Here is an 18,020-nt window from a genome sequence, read left to right as displayed (position 1 = left end):
AAATTAACAATAAGTAAAATAAATTAGAATATACCCAGGTGGGGTTTAAAAGGAAATTAATTCATTACTAAATAACAATTAATGAAAAATAAATACTCTTTAACAGATAATAAATAGAGAACTTGATGAAAACAACAAGAAAGAAAGGGTGACCTCCGTACCTAATTAAATGTGATCAGAAAACAACGGAAAACCAATAGACTTTCTTACATAAATGTTACCTTTAAATTAAATGTGATCGATCACGGATAGTTAAATAAATTTAAAAAAGTATTAAGTTAACAATTATTCCATAAAATGGATCTTCAACGTGGTCGCTTCTCATAATTACCAAATTTGAAATCGTTCAGTTTCCACCAAGGACAGTTTCCAAGACAAACAGAATTTTACGTTAAAATACCTCCTCACGCGGGGCAAGGAAATGGTAACACAACATGAAAGGAGGAGAAAATAAATTAAATAATTTAAACAGTAAACGATACACTCAACCCCGAAATATATAATTCAAAATCCACAGCGGCTCAACACGCCAGACAACTCTTAACCCGACAACAATACACACACGAACCGTTGCCAAGGTAACCACAAAACAAAAGCAACGCCTCCTAAAACACGGAGGAAACCAGGCTAGAGAAAAATAATTCCCCCAAAAACCCCAGAAGGGGGGGGGGGAAGAAAACATACCAAACAAATTAGAAAACAAAACACAGGAAAGCAAACAGAAATCCAAAGAAAGGAAAAGCTCGGTACCTTGGAGACTGTACCTTGGTTTACAAAAAGGTTACAATTTAAGTGCCAAAAGTAGATCAGTAAAATTTTAAATTAATAATTCCAATTTAGTTCATGGTGAACCTTCCACATTACTGTGATTAGTTGCCGAAACTGTTTTTCAGATTTCCGATACCACACACACGAATTGATATTAATTTAACGACGAAGTCCAAATATTTATTATTATTATTATTATTACTTTTCCAGAAATCTCCGAAAGTATCAAAATTCTCTTCTGGTCGACGTTTAGAATGATTTCAAACACTGGTACATACCTTTGGTGATGAAGAAATGAGAGGAATTTTAACCTGACGTTGTTGACGAAGAAAATACAGTCACACCGCTGGCATCCAGACCTCGTTGTGAAGTATCCAGACGAAAAATAAATCCAAAAAAAAGCTCAAAGGAAAAGGCAGGAGGTCTTCAACTAGTTCATACGGGGAAAATCCCCGTTAACGTGAAGATTACGGAGGTTTCCAGGTACACCACGACTCCATGACGCCGGACACAAAACCACACCAGTTCGACATGGCGGACTGAAGCGAACTGCCTCTCGCGTCGGCAAGCAAGCGAGGAGGAGGCCAGTTTTGCCTGGTAGTAGGCCTGCGCATGCGCGGCCAAACAGAGCTAGGAGAACGGCGCGCGGCTTACATTAGCTTAAACGGGAAGTCGAGCATTCAATTGACACAGATATTCTAGGGCTCACAGGCCAGTTCAAAATGTTTATAAGGGGGAGGCTCACATTATTTAATATCGTCTCATCTTTCATGATCTTCGTCTTAGGTCTGACACTAGACTCATCAGGGTCTGACACATCCCACTCTGGTGAGTCTAGTGTCAGACCTAAGACGAAACACTGGTTAATAGAGCAAACGCCTGAAAAGCCTTACATCTGATATGTTTTTGACATTTTTGACATGCTCTATTGGTGAAAAATATTTAATTCCCTCCATAGGAATTTAGAGTTTTCCATACGTGGTATGTTCCGAGCTGTCAGTGGAGAGAGGGCGTGGGAGGACATCAGTAGACGAATAAGTTTGGATGGTGTCTTTAAAAGTAGGTGGGTGTGGTGGTGATTATTGTTTTAAGAGGAAGTACAACTAGGCAACCATCGTCTATATAACACTAATCAGAGGGAAAAATGGAAGGGATCAGATACTTCGAAAAATGAAGATATTGGTCAAAGAAAGACAAGGGCTACGAAGGGCGTGAATATTAAAGACTCCCTAGCCCTCGCAAACCTAATAGCGTCGGGGTCGGTAAAGAACAAGAGTTGACCCAGAGAGGTCAGATAGAATAGATGAAAGTGAGGAGCCTGACACAAGTAAGTGGAAGTAATGCCAGGACTCAGCTGAGGGCCCCGTGGTCGCCAACCCACGTTCCAAAGTTCAGAGCCCCTGAGGCCCCTTTTAGTCGCCTCTTATGACAGGCAGGGAATACCGTGGGTGTTTAAAAGTAGGAAAGATCACAATATGAAGATAAAGTTGGAATTCAAGAGAACAAATTGGGGCAAATATTCATTTATAGGAAGGGGAGTTAGTGACTGGAATAACTTACCAAGGGAGATGTTCAATATATTTTCAATTTCTTTGCAATCATTTAAGAAAAGGCTAGGAAAACTACTGATAGGGAATCTGCCACCTGGGCGACTCCCCTAAATGCAGATTAGTAGTGATTGATTGATTGATTGATTGATGGATTGATTGATTTTTTTTTTTTTTTTTTGCTAGGGGCTTTACGTCGCACCGACACAGATAGGTCTTATGGCGATGATGGGATAGGAAAGGCCTAGGAGTTGGAAGGAAGCAGCCGTGGCCTTAATTAAGGTACAGCCCCAGCATTTGCCTGGTGTGAAAATGGGAAACCATGGAAAATCATTTTCAGGGCTGCCGATAGTGGGATTCGAACCTACTATCTCCCGGATGCAAGCTCACAGCCGCGCGCCTCTACACGCATGGCCAACTCGCCCGGTGGATTGATTGATTGATTGATTGATTGATTGATTGATTGATTGATTGATTGATTGATTGATTGATTGATTGAAGACAATATTAAACTATTTAAAAGTATAAATAATATTAAAAAAGTATAAATATTTCCAAAATTATCAACTTTTGTCAGTACTTTTTATATGCATTATTGCCATACGTCCTGAATTTGACATTTTGTCCTGACTGAATTTTTGAAAATCCCTAAATGTTCTGAATTTTAAAAATTGGAGCAAATCATTTAAAATTTTGCTCAAATTCTTTTGAAAGGGAATGTCCCATCTGTTACTTAGAAATCTACACAAATAACATTGAATATTATATAATTTTGGAGTGGTCTGTAAAGTAGGTATCATATGAGAAGTGGGACAGTTTACATGGAATTACCCAAATACACTCATTGGAACCATAGGTACCAACTTTAAGCATGAGACCAAAGCTGAATATATCAAATATTTTTACGGGAGCAAAATCACGATTGCGTCCCCATAGCACTATATATAGGATGCAGTTCTCCTACCACAGCAGTGGCAGTATCAACAGTGTTGCCACCTTTCACACGGAATGTGTGTTATAGTGTTGGACTCCCAACGGAGGATTTTTTGCCCTTCTTTTTCCGGCATTTATCTGGTCACCCTATCCTGACTTGGCTGTGGAGTCGGCGCCTATGGTTGTAATTTGTCGATGTTGGTGTCCTGAATTTCGTTCTGCACCTTATGGCAACCCTAGGTCTATCTCTTGCTGTGAGACACTGTGATGTGATATCTCCTATCACACATCTTGCTGTAAAGAAAAATGTTCAAAATGCTGTGTTGCTTAATAGGAACTGTTTCAAAGTAGGATCATTGAAAATCCTCTTTTAATGGTTCAATATAATCTAAAAGAATTTAAATGTGTATCTTTTTATAAGTATATGTTAGACATGCGAAAACTCTTCAAGGCAACTGAATCTTCAGAAAAATACCAGCTAGGTGTGTGAATTAGTTTCATTGTTTACATTTTGTAAGAAGTTACTGTGTAATATCCAAATGGATAAATAATCATTTCGTGTGGCTATTTCTAGCCGAGTGCAGCCTTTGCAAGGCAGACCCTCCGATGAGGGTGTGTGGCATCTGCCACGTGTAGGTAACTGTCTGTTCTTGTGGTGGAGGATAGTGTTATGTGTGGCGTGTGAATTGCAGGCATTTTGGGGACAGCACAAATACCCAGTCCCCAAGCCAATGGAATTAACTAATGGAGGTTAAAATCCCCAACCCGGCCAGGAATCGAACACAGGACCCTCTGAACCGAAGGCCAGTACGCTGGCCATTCAGCCAACGAGTCGGACAATGCATTAATGTTGTTTATGAGAATATATAGGGGCAGTGAAATGAAAACCAACACCCGCTACAACGTGACCATTCAGAGGAGTTCATCTCACTGGGAGACGAGACGATCAGTTCCAGTTTTGTAGAAAGAGGTAGGTTGCTCTTGCACTTCCTCGTCCGAATAAAACATCCATGAATATGTTTCTTCAGGTCACCAAAATGTGAAAGTCACAAGGTGAAAGATCTGGGCTGTACGGAGAATGTTGAAGTGTTTCCCAAAAGTATGGGGACAATGGGATGACTCTGTCTGACAGCAATCCACGCTCTTGGATTCCAGCAAGATATAGCAGATATCCTGGATTCAGGAGGCCAAATGGACTGTATCGCGATTGACGTGTCTAAGGCATTTGATAGGGTGGATCATGGAAGACTACTGGCAAAAATGAGTGCAATTGGACTAGACAAAAGAGTGACTGAATAGGTGGCTATATTTCTAGAAAACAGAACTCAGAGAATTAGAGTAGGTGAAGCTTTATCTGATCCTGTAATAATTAAGAGGGGAATTCCTCAAGGCAGTATTATTGGACCTTTATGTTTTCTTATATATATCAATGATATGCGTAAAGAAGTGGAATCAGAGATAAGGCTGTTTGCAGATGCTGTTATTCTGTACAGAGTAATAAATAAGTTACAAGATTGTGAGCAGCTGCAGGGTGACCTCGATAGTGTTGTGAGATGGACGGTGGACAATTGTATGATGAAAAAATGAAATGGCGTATGGCTTTTAGTGCCGGGAGTGTCCGAAGACAAGTTCGGCTCGCCAGGTGCAGGTCTTTCTATTCGACACCCGTAGGTGACCTGAGCGTCGTGATGAGGATGAAATGATGATGAAGACAGCACATACACCCAGCCCCCGTGCCATTGGAATTAACCAATTAAGGTTAAAATCCCCGACCCGGCCGGGAATTGAACCCGGGACCCTCTGAACCGAAGGCCAGTACGCTGACCGTTCAGCGAACGAGTCGGACAATTGTATGATGATAAATGGGGGTTAAAAGTTAGGTTGTGAGTTTCACAAATAGGAAAAGTCCTCTCAGTTTTAATTACTGCGTTGATGGCTTGAAAGTTCCTTTTGGGGACCATTGTAAGTACCTTGGTGTTAATATAAGAAAAGACCTTCATTGGGGTAATCACATAAATGGGATTGTAAATAAAGGGTACAGATCTCTGCACATGGTTATGAGCGTATTTAGGGGTTGTGGTTAGGATATAAAGGAGAGGGCATATTTGTCTCTGGTAAGACCCCAACTAGAGTATGGTTCCAGTGTATGGGACCCTCACCAGGATTACTTGATTCAAGAACTGGAAAAAATCCAAAGAAAAGCAGCTCGATTTGTTCTGAGTGATTTCCGACAAAAGAGTAGTGTTACAAAAATGTTGCAAATTTTGGGCTGGGAAGACTTAGGAGAAAGGAGACGAGCTGCTCGGTTAAGTGGTATGTTCCGAGTTGTCAGTGGAGAGATGGCGTGGGAGGACATCAGTAGACGAATAAATTTGAGTGGTGTCTTTAAAAGTAGGAAAAATCACAATATGCAGATAAAATTGGAATTCAAGAGGACAAATTGGGGCAAATATTCATTTATAGGAAGGGGAGTTAGGGATTGGAATAACTTACCAAGGGAAATGTTCAATAATTTTCCACTTTCTTTGCGATCATTTAAGAAAAGTCTAGGAAAACAACAGATAGGGTATCTGCCACCGGGGCGACTGCCCTAAATGCAGATCAGTAGTGATTGTAGTGATTGAATCATATCTCGCATAGAGATTATTAAAAAATAAATCATGAATTACTGCACTTTGACATTTCAAGGTAGGGCAACATACCCCTTTCGTATTCTAATATCCACTACAGTTATTGGAAAAAAGAGAGATCAAGACATAAGTATACACACTGATGAATTCTACGCGGAGTTCATTAACCCTAAAATGGTAGACTACGTAAAAATGACGTGTCTATCATGAACAGGCGCATCCCTCCTTTCCCCCACTCAATGTTATCGCTTGTCCGGCCGGAAGTGCATCCGCTAATCAGTTGTGAAACAGAAGTGGCCACGAATGGCACCCGTGCTCCCGCCAGTTTGTCTATAGCTCTTGTCCGTTGAAACTCTACATGTAAGTATGACGTACTCTACCAATCCACGCAAATTTTTTGCACGTCTGTTTGACGTATGTCTACCAATAATGGATCTTCTCTCCATCTACACTACGTGTATGGTATATACAATAAACACATATAATATAAAAGTACACACACACACATTTATGTACAATAAGTATTTAATTATTTCTAATTGCAGAATGGCGAAGTATGTGATTATGACGAGGCGATAGCAGCGCTTTTAGGAGAGCTGTCAGATGAGTCGGAAGGTGAAGAAGACAATGTGGAAGTGTGCTCTGATTCTGAGGAATATAATTCTGACATTGATGAAGACTATGTGCCAATTGAAGATGATATCATATATGAGGAACTAAGTGAAGTAAGTCTCAAGTATTATTACATTATTATAAGTCCACCTGTTCAATACAATACAATATGGTCCACTATTTCATATGGTCAAATATTTTTTATACATAATACATAAAAGTCAAAGGTACATGTTTCACCCTCCTTACGGGCATCATCAGCCTATATCAATCTTAAAATAATACATATACTTATAAAGAAGAACTAGAAGTCGAAAACCCAGTCAAGCTAGCGTTGCTGTAACAACCTGACGTACTTAATACGCTCCGTACGAAAAATCCTGAACATTTCTTCCAACAAATGTTTCAACGGAATTATATATCAACTTGACTATCTTTTAGATCCATTCGACTACCATAATTTCCGAACTCCGCTAGCTTTGACATACGTTTTATCACAAGCAACGCCTCTATTGAAGTTCCATTTTCTTTTCGACTTTCAGATCTCCCAATCATATACATTTTAAACTTGTTTATTACATTCACACTTCCGTTTTAAATAACTGAAAGTGATTTTACCACCTTGGATTCAACTTGGGAATTGAAGAAACATCCCCCTTTGATGATTGTATTTATACTCAAGGCCTTCAGTCTTAATGATATTATAAAAATATGGATCCATTTTAGTTTTAGACTCTCAAAGTTTCATGTTTAATCACGTTTTAATCTTCAAAACTGTTAATTTCACTCTCTTTTAACATACTTTGGTGCATTATCGTTGTTTTAGATGTTATTGTATAATGTTTTACGAAACCATTTTTCAACATTTTAACCTATAATTTATAAGTATATGTATTATTTTAAGATTGATATAGGCTGATGATGCCCGTAAGGAGGGTGAAACATGTACCTTTGACTTTTATGTATTATGTATAAAAAATATTTGACCATATGAAATAGTGGATCATATTGTATTGTATTGAACAGGTGGACTTATAATAATGTAATAATACTTGAGACATACGTCAACTTCAATACGGAACCAAAATGAGAATAGTTACTTGTAAGTGAAGTAATACGTGACGTAGAGGTGGAAGAACATAGCAACTTCGGAAAGAAGGATCCCATTTCAAGTGGAGGTAAAAGGAAGAAAATATTACAGAATATAGGAAATAGCAGGAAGAAACGGCAAAAGGAGACCTCCAGAATATCTACTCAGCGTGGAGCTCCCGGTGGAAGTGTTTCTAATCCTCTAGTTCAGAGTGATGAACTCATAGTGACTGGACGAAATGGATTTCAGTGGACAACAAAGAAAAGGAAATATGAAGGGAAAACTCCACAAAGGAATGTTGTACATATTCGTCAACGGGTAAACCCGAATGTTTCGAGCTATTCTAAACCTAGTGCTTGCTTCCGTTCCTTCTTTACTAAGGATATACTCAAAACAATTCTCAAATATACGAATGAGGAAATGGATCGCCAAAGAAGCAACTATAACGAAAAACAAAGGAAGGACCCTACTATAAGTAGTATAATTATGGACAAACGTCTCGGCTATCTTTCTTTGGTTATACTAGCTGCAGCTCTGAAGAATAACCATCTGGCGGCATCTAAATTGTTTGATGCTACTGTATGTGGTGAACGTTATCGGGCTACTATGTCAGAAAGAAGATTCAACTTCATCACAAATTGCCTGAGATTTGACGACAAAAGTACCCGTGAGGAGAGAAGAAATGCGAATAGACTTGCTCCTATTTGTGACATTTGGGAAATGTTATTGAAGAATTGCCGAGGAAATTACACTCCAGGTTCTTACATGACAATTGATGAGAGGTTGGTTGGGTTTCGTGGAAAATGCATATTTCGTGTGTACATGCCCTCAAAACCTAACAAATATGGGCTAAAAATAATCATGATGTGCGATGCAGGAACATATTACATGCAGGATGCCATCCCTTACCTTGGAAAAGGCACCACACCTGCAAACGTGCCGGCAGCTCAGTATTTTGTGGAAAAACTATCTGCTAACATGCAAGGAACTAACCGGAATATTACAATGGACAGATGGTTCACAAGTGTACCCCTAATTGAATCCCTGTTGGCACAAGGTATTACCGCTCTTGGAACTATTCGAAAGGACAAACGAGAACTACCTTCTGAGTTCAAGGACCCCAAGTTTATGCAAAGGAATGACAACAAGCCAGAAATGATCCCTTGTTATAACCAAAGCAAATTTGGAGTTGATATATTTGACCAGATGTGTTCAAACATGGACTGTGGACGAAAAACTAAACGGTGGCCACTGTGCTTTTTCTTTAATATGATGAATATAGCTTGCATAAATTCATTCATTATATACTCCCACAATTTGTGCAGGCTCCATCGTGGAGAAAAAGGCTGGACTATACGATAGAACTCCACAAGCAACTAGCAGCTCCATGGCAATCACAAAGGCTATCCATCCCCACCATGCAAACGAAGGTGAAGACGTTCATAAAGAACTCACTCGGACAAGATGATGGGCCAAATCCAACGTCAGCTTCACATTACAAGGGACAGAGGAAGTACTGTGCTTTCTGCCCGTCGAGCATCAAAAGAATGATGACTACATACTGCACCTGCAACAGGCCCATATGTGGCGAACATCAAAAGAAGAAAATATGTCCCGAATGTTCCACTTGATGACAACCTAAGTATCTGATATTCTTAAGGCCGTGCCCTATCGTTTGAAATATTGTACGTCTTAAGTGTGTTCATGCTACCCCATTGTTCAGGCAAAACCAGAACCTTGTAATTCATTTCTTATGTTTTATTCGTTTTCAACGGAACATTTAACAGTTTCTGTAGGTTTTGTGCACCGTTCTGTGAAACTAGCTTCATTTTGTATTGTGACAAGTGAAATTATTTGTTTTTGTGAATATAGATAACTTAAACGTGGATTTACTTGCTCATTTCCCAAAAATTCCTTTGACACGTCATTTTTACGTATGTCTACTAATAATAGGTGGGTGATTATGTCTACCATTCGAGGGTTAAACCTTGCAAAATTATTTGATCTTTTCATGGGCCTTCGCTTGAAGCATGCCTATTTATTGCAGATCTACGCTATCCGAATTACTAACAAGCTGAAGTTAGGGGCGTAAATTCACGAAAGCAGGGATGTCGGCATTATCAGAAATGTTTTCCAGCAAAATAGTGGGGGAATATAAACATTTATTTTCCTTTTTTTTTCCTTCCCGCTACTGTCAAAAGGAAAGAGTATCGAAGCTGTCGATAGAATCAATCTCTTCGATATATACTACTCAACATGAGAAATTGACGATTAATGCATTCATACCGATGCGCAGCTGTTAAATTACATGTTCCTAGAATGATATATCAGATTCTTACTATTTATTATGGAAAAGTCGCGCGATTTATATATCAACATTAAGAAAACTTTCGTAGTCTTAAGTTAAGAGTCGAATTGCATTATCGATTAGATTGTCGATAGAGAGTCAGCTGCTGTGAAGCATGTTGCTTGGTGCGTATTGATAACTTGGGAACAGCTGTGAAGTGGTAGTGGATTTTAACATTGTTCGCCCACTGCTGTGCTCATTTGGACTTTAATGAATTATAAAAATTGATGTGTGATTCATAGCCTTACCTGTATGCACAGATCATTGTAGGGTTAGGTATAAATTATAACAGAATGTTGGAACTATATTTTGAAGGAGCATGGATCCATTTGAGAGCTGTAACACCTTTCCACAATCAGTGCAATTCTGAAGCGTTTGGTTAAAGGGTGAGAAATGATAAACGAACTGATGGTAATGAAACAGTTTGGCCTTAAAATTAACACTTTTTATGTGAGAAAATACCCGTCTTTATTTCGGATCACGCAAGGAGGTACGCCTAAATATTTGGCATCATAGTTTTATTTTCCATGTAGGAATGTTGCTTCTTTTCGAGGCCTTGGCGAATAGGAAAGTCGTAATGGTGGTGGATCTCGAGTCTTTTGTCTGCTTTATGTTTTCGTAAATAATGAAAAATCAAAATATTTTACTCTGGTTATTTTTTTGTGTCGATTATGTGTAAACGATTGTGCGTTGATGGTAATAAAAAATTCTCGCGTTCTCATTTGACAGACAGTAGAGGACGGCAGCGAAGTGCATTCGGAATATAATCGATTGGTGGTGTTGACTGGCTGGCACCACATCAAGCGACTACGGCTAGAAATAGATTGCTTATTATCACGACAGTAGATTATTTACCGCCGTCTTAGTTATGTTGTGTTTCGAGGGGTCGTACATGCTGGTAACTTGTAAGGGAGGCTTATTTCATGTTTCGCAGCGAATCTGGAAGGAATTTTAGAATTTATTTCTCAAACTTGCAATATCAGATGTTCATTGTTCCACGAAATGTTTACACAACACATTATACCTTCGTGTAATCCCTTTGTCGAGAGGACATAAAAAATGCTTTACTCGCATCGTAATGGTATGTACGCTGCATTCGTAAGTTCGATTAATTTATTATTGGTAGTATGTGTTGTTGCTCAGTCGTCAGCGATTGGGACAAAATGAATTTGGAACTCTTAGTATTTACTCTGACTAAATTCAGATTCTCTAACTGAATTCATATACAGTATATAATAACTTTTCTATTATTATTATTATTATTATTATTATTATTATTATTATTATTATTATGACAACCATTAGTTGACTCAGCTTTAATTCTGTTCGGAATGTAACGTAATTTATGTTTAATGAACATTACACTTCACTTGTTTAGATTTTCTCAAATACAATGTAAATATATCAGATAATTTACCGAGTAACGTTACTTATTTCGCACGGTATAGTGACTTTTGCGTCAGCTGTTGGTTGACGTTTTCGCTTCAATGTATACTATAGATATTTATGGAGCTGCTCATTGATTATCAGGTTCGTGTATGCTGTGGTGGCAGGAAAAATGTGACATTTGGAATTTAATCATGCGAATATAATTACGATCCGTGATGATCAACATTTTAGTGGATTTTTTTCTAATTGACGTCAATTTCTTTTTGGGTATGAAATTGATACTGTTGGTTTGAAAGTTCTCGGACTACCCCAGTGTTTACATATTCCTTACAATTCTCAATTTCATTGCTTCGCGCCATGGATATTTTGCTGTATAGTTTTATTTTTATGCATGTTGTTTGCATGCCATAGCACTTTATCTTTACTGTATCATTTACATGACTTGTTATTGAGAAGTTTTAGGTTATTCTTTTTTTGTGTTGGAAATCAGTTTTCAAAATGGCTGACAAAAACATACCATTCATTTTGTACGTACTTGGGTAGGAACCTTTGAACCTTTTCAACGGCGTCAGTAAGTGCGTTTTTCTAATTCTCTGTATTGCACATCTTTAATATTGTCCATGGATTTAATTGTGGTTGGGAGAATGCACAACTTCTTCGTAGATATACAGGAGTATAATATAAAACAGTATACTGCAGTTATGGGGATCTATTTTTAGGGATTAGTTAGGATTACATTTAATATTTTACTGTGCTGACATTTACATTTTCATGAGTTCAGATTTAAAAAAAAAAGTTACTTCTGTTACTTCCTCTTATCTCCAGCTCCACAGATGTTTTGTTCAGGCAGAGTGTAACTTGATGACTTTCATACTGTCTTTATACTATTCTATAACATGATTGGAACTTACGATGGAAGTAGTGTTATAGCCTTACAAACAACTTTTGTGCTGTAGCAACGTTTTTGCTATTGTATATTTTGTAAAGTAGCCTTATGTACATTGTCATTCACTGTTGCAAGCACGTAAGTCGAGTCTCATTTCTTAAGCTTATATATTTGTGACTTGCAAGCAAGAACTTTACTGGAAGAGTGTTATGTCATCAGGGGCTTGTAATCATGTTTTGTCACCACCAGTGTTGCTTATCTCAATCAAGAACAAATTTCCAAAGTTTGTGGAGGGGAAATTCATTCCAGCATTAATTTCAATAAGCACTAAATAGGTTACATTTTATAATTAGTAAGTTGCTATTCGAAGATAAGTATTTTTGTGACCTTGAATGGTTTAGAGGTATGCAATAGCATCTAAAACCCATTGATTTTCACTTCCTTAGCATGCATTTCAACTTTTTAATATGCATATACTAGCATGTGGCCGCGGCTTTGCCCGCATTTATTAATTCAACCGTTAGATGATTCTAAACCATTTATTTAAAAGTAAATTAAAACATATTTATTAACTCATGTAGTTTTGATGTAAATTGCATGAAATACATTGTTTTATTTTTATTATATTGTTACTTTCAAGGTTTAAGGTACCGGTTTGATGGATGGTACAAGTAATATTAAAACAATGTAAAGGACCATGTTATATAATACAAAATATATTGTTTCCTTATAGAGCTTCAGGATAAACTAGGCCTGTATTAATGTCCTTCCATTTGGAGTTAAGATGTATACTGTATTGTGTTTGTCTTTCGAACTCGTGAACTATTCACATACAGTTGATAATGGCAAAAGCACAGTTTTCGAAAATGGAGTCCTACTACTTTAAGCGATTGTCCTTGTGCTTTGTTGATGCACATCTCGAAACTCAAACGGGGAGGGGGGAACTGCAGTCATCTAAATTGAATCAATATATCTGAAGGAATTATGTGAATCCGGGGAATGAATATTACTTTGCTCGTGGCAGTCATGAGAGTGGCTTCAATAATATTCGGCATCAGTTTCTGGACTGGGAGTCATGTTTCGTTGCAGAGGGAAGCAGAATTCATCTCCCTGAGAAGGATAGTCAGTGATACATTCATTCACTCCAAGATGTTCTAGGGTATTTGAGGTGACTCCCAAGTTTTTCAAAAGCTCTCGTGTAGTTGACAGCCTCATTTGTATTACAAATTGTGTCGATAGACTTGTGAATTTGTAGAACCCCGCTTAGTTCTTGATAGAAGTTGCTTGTTGATGTTGAAAGCTTCACTTCTTGGAGCAAGAATTGCTCTTTGACACAGTCATGCGTAATTGGTGAAATGCTGTGCAGCTGAATGATTACTTCCTGAAGCTGTAATGAATGTAAAGGCTATAAAATCAATTGTAATATCTCCCAGCAAATATTTACTTAGAAATTATTTAGAATAATAAAAATAAAGATGTATGCTTATATTTAAGGTGGATGTTCTTTGCCGTTATCATTTTTACAAGCTTGTTTTAACGGACATCTCTCATAACGGTCATGTTTCCACAGAACCAACGGTGTCTGCTGAAGAGAGGTTCGACTGTACAAATAATGGTATGTTTTGGCCTTTTTAAACATTTTTTAAGGCCTCCTTCAGCCAGTGGAAATATGTGGCAAGGAAAAAAACTAATACAGGGCTTTATTTTTAACACTTAACCGATGCGTTTGACTCTCGGCCACCAGGCGTGCATGCAGCATGCACTCTGACTTCCTGCTTCAAATACCTGTACTGTAAATACAATCTTATAACAGATGCTGGAAATGTTGGCATTGCATCTGGAAAGCACATTCTGATGGCTGGCACGATTGGGTTCTTGCACTGTTTTATCCTTTAATTCTTCCAGTGTATGATGATTTGTAAAAATCAGACACTGTTAGATTTGGGGAGCAAAGGTGGAAGAGACCAATACTGATCACTTTATCTGCAAACACGTAATATAATGATGCTGTTGTTTTTCTCCGTCCCACTAACTACTCTTTGATGGTTTTTGGAGACGCTGAGGTGCTGGAAGTTTGTTGTGCAGGCCTTCTTTTATGTGCCTCTAAATCTACTGATACGAGGTTTACGTATTTGAGCACCTTCAAATACCACAGAACTAAGCCAGGATCAAACCTCCCAAGTTGAGGTCAGAAGGCCTGCAACTCAACTGTCTGAGCCACTTGCCCTTTCTCTGAGATTGTAAGAAGGGATACTTCTGCTGTATGTGCAGTGGCTGAATCTTGTTGAAATCATTCAAGCGATTTTTCTTCTTTCATCAACCGATGAAAGAACGCCACCGATGAAAGAACGGCATCAAAATGTCATCTCGGTACCTCCAAACATTTACTGTCTTTGCAAATGAACAATCCAGGGCTATGACCTTCCTGTGATACTCGCCACTTCAGCATCCCTGCTCGTCATTCTGCATTATCCCCTCGCCCTCTTTCCAACGATAATTTTTTTGAAGACAGACTTCTTGTTCCGCAATTTTCATAAGACTGCCTTAGCTTTTCTCTGTTGGTTTTCAAATGGCAGACATGCTTGCATATTATTAACCATATGAACTAATTTCATCTTGTAAGTGCAGACTCTTTTAGCTGTGAAAGTGAAATTAATTGGTTTTCTGGAGTGCCAATTATGAGTGGTGGGGAAGGTTTCTCAGTCATTTATTGTAACTTTAACAATATAGTTAATTTATCTGCCTGAAGTCCTGGTCTCAGCAGTGGTGGTGGTGATTATTGTTTTAAGAGGAAGTACAACTAGGCAACCATCCTCTATATAACACTAATCAGAGGGAAAAATAGAAGAGATCCGACACTTCGAAAAATGAAGATATCGGTCAAAGAAAGACAAGGGCCACGAAGGGCTTGAAAATGAAAGACTCCCTAGCCCTCGCAATCCTAATAGCGTCGGGGTCGGAAAAGAACAAGGGTTGACCAAGAGAGGTCGGATAGGATAGATGAAAGTGAGGAGCCTGGCACAAGTAAGTGGAAACAATGCCAGGACTCAGCTAAGGGCCCCGTGGTCGCCAACCCACACTCCAAAGTTCAGAGCCCCTGGGGCCCCTTTGAGTCGCCTCTTACGACAGGCAGGGGATACCGTGGGTGTTATTCTACCACCCCCACCCACAGGGGATCCTGGTCTCATCCATGGCTGTGACACTGGGGTATGGGTGGTGCTGAGTAATGACATTCAGAGCACGACTGATGCATGTTCACAGGGTCAGTCGTGTTGCAATAGCACTTTCTGGCTGATTGCGGGAAAACAATGGCAAACTACCTCACGTCTCATCTTGCCTAGTACCTCATTTTGATGCTGCAATTTCCTTGTTGTTGGAGTCATCAGTCCATAGACTGGTTTAATGCAGCCCTGCGTGCCACCCTATCCTGTGCTAACCTTTTCATTTCTACGTAACTATTGCATCCTACATCTGCTCTAATTTGCTTGTCATATTCATACCTTGGTCTACCCCTACTGTTCTTACCACCTACACATCCTTCCAAAACCAACTGAACAAGTCCTGGGTGTCTTACAATGTGTCCTATCATTCTATCCCTTCTTCTCGTCAAATTTAGCCAAATCGATCTCCTCTCACCAATTCGATTCAGTATCTCTTCATTCGTGATTCGATCTATCCATCTCACCTTCAGCATTCTTCTGTAACACCACATTTCAAAAGCTAGTTTTGAGCTAGTTATCGTCCATGTTTCACTTCCATACAATCCCACGCTCCTCACTAAAGTCTTCAAAAACATCTTTCTAATTCTGATATCAATGTTTGAAGTGAGCAAATTTCTTTTCTTAATAAAGTTCTTCCTTGCTTGTGCTAGTCTGCATTTTATGTCCTCCTTACTTCTGCCATCATTAGTTATTTTACTACCCAGGTAACAATATTCATCTACTTCCTTTGAAACTTCTTTTCCTAATCTAATATTTCGTACATCACCTGCCTTCGTTCGACTGCACTCCATTACTTTTGTTTTGGACTTATTTATTTTCATCTTGTACTCCTTACCCAAGACTTCGTGCATACCATTCAGCAACTTCTCGATCTTGTGCAGTCTCAGATAAAATAACAATCATCGGCAAATCTCAAGGTTTTGATTTCCTCTCCTTGGATTGTGATTCCATTTCCAAATTCCTCTCTATGTAAACATTGAAAAGGACGGGGGGCAAACCGCAGCCTTGCCTCACTCCTTTCTGGTTTGCTGCTTTTTTTTTTCAAAGCCCTCGTATTCTTATCACTGCAGACTGATTTTTATACAGATTGTAGATAATTCTTTGTTCTCGGTATGTGATCCCTATCATCTTTGGAATCGTAAATAGCTTGGTCCAATCAACATTATCGAATGCCTTTTCTAGATCTACGAATGCCATGTACATGGGCTTGTCCTTCTTGATTCGATCCTCTAAGATCAGACGTAAAGTCAGGATTGCTTCACGTGTTCGTACATTTCTTCTGAAGCTAAACTATCTTCTCCCAGCTCAGCTTCAACTTGTTTTTCCATTCTTCTGTAAATAATACGTGTTAAAATTTTGCAGGCATGAGATACTAAACTAATGGTGCAGTAGTTTTCACACTTGTCAGCACCGGCTTTCTTGGGAATAGGTATAACCACATTCTGCCGAAAATCGGATGGGACTTCTCCTGTCTCATACATCTTGCACACTAAATGAAATGACCATGCCATGCTGGTTTTCCTAAGGCAGTCAGTAATTCAGAGGGAATGTCATCGATTCCAGGTGCCTTGTTCCTATTCAGGTCACTCACAGCTCTGTCAAAATCTGACCTCAAAATTGGGTCTCCCATTTCATCAGCATCAACAGCCTCTTCATGTTCCAGAACCAAATTATCTACATCTTTACCTTGATACAACTGTTGGATATGCTCCTGCCATCTTTCTGCTTTGTCTTCTTTACTTAGAAGTGGCCTTTCATCTGAGCTCTTAATATTCATATACCTAGATTTCCTTTCTCCAAAGGTTTCCTTGATTTTCCTGTATGCAGCATCTACCTTTCCCAGGACCATACAGCCTTCGACATCCTTGCACTTCTCCTTTCGGCCATTCTTCCTTAGCTACCTTGGACTTTCTATCCACTTGATTCTTTAATCGCCTGTATTCTTTTCTGCCCCTTCATTTCTAGTATTCTTGTATTTTTGTCGTTCATCAATCAGGTCTAGTATCTCCTGAGTTATCCACTGATTCTTAGTTGATCTTTTCTTCCTTCCTAACCTCTTCAGCAGACCTACTGACTTCATTTTTCATGACTCTCCACTCTTCCTCTATAGTGTTTCCTTCAGCCTTTTCATTTAGTCCTTGTGCAACATGTTCCTTGAAACAATCCCTCACACTATTTTCATTCAACTTGTCTAGGTTCCATCTTTTTGCATTCTTTCCCCTCTTCAATTTCTTCAACTTCAGATGGCATTTCATGACCAACAAGTTGTGGTCAGAGTCCACGTCTGCTCCTGGAAAAGTTTTGCAATCCAACACCTGGTTTCTGAATCTCTGCCTAATCATAATGAAGTCTATTTGATACCTTCCAGTGTCTCCAGGTCTCGTCCACGTATACAGCCGTCGTTTGTGGTGTTTGAACCAAGTATTGGCAAGGACTAAATTATGATCAGTGCAGAATTCAACCAGGCGACTTCCTCTTTCGTTCCTTTGTCCCAATCCATATTCTCCTACTGTACTACCTTCTCTTCCTTGGCCTACCACTGCATTCCAGTCTCCCATCACAATTAGATTCTCGTCACCCTTTAGATATTGTATTAA

The 18,020-nt window shown here is 38.9% G+C and overlaps 1 protein-coding gene across 16 annotated transcripts in view; it reads left to right on the top strand.

Annotated features, from left to right (window-relative positions):
* Positions 1-10,100: 10,100 nt before the first annotated feature.
* ctrip (E3 ubiquitin-protein ligase ctrip) overlaps positions 10,101-18,020 on the top strand; it is a 322,022-nt gene continuing 314,102 nt past the window's right edge. For 10 of the 16 annotated variants that reach the window (XM_067157972.2, XM_067157971.2, XM_067157970.2 and 7 more), the window contains exon 1: positions 11,947-11,989. In XM_067157972.2, coding sequence (XP_067014073.2) covers positions 11,961-11,989 — 29 coding nt within the window. In that variant the 5' untranslated portion in view covers positions 11,947-11,960. Of the gene's footprint in view, positions 10,418-10,868; positions 11,009-11,354; positions 11,458-11,834; positions 11,888-11,946; positions 11,990-18,020 lie in introns of those variants that run through there. The other 6 variants (XM_067157963.2, XM_067157962.2, XM_067157961.2 and 3 more) reach the window with 6 other exon arrangements.

This window comes from Anabrus simplex, chromosome 14 (assembly GCF_040414725.1).
Source record: "Anabrus simplex isolate iqAnaSimp1 chromosome 14, ASM4041472v1, whole genome shotgun sequence".
Lineage (NCBI taxonomy): Eukaryota > Metazoa > Arthropoda > Insecta > Orthoptera > Tettigoniidae > Anabrus > Anabrus simplex.
This window is presented reverse-complemented; position numbering and strand designations above follow the sequence as displayed.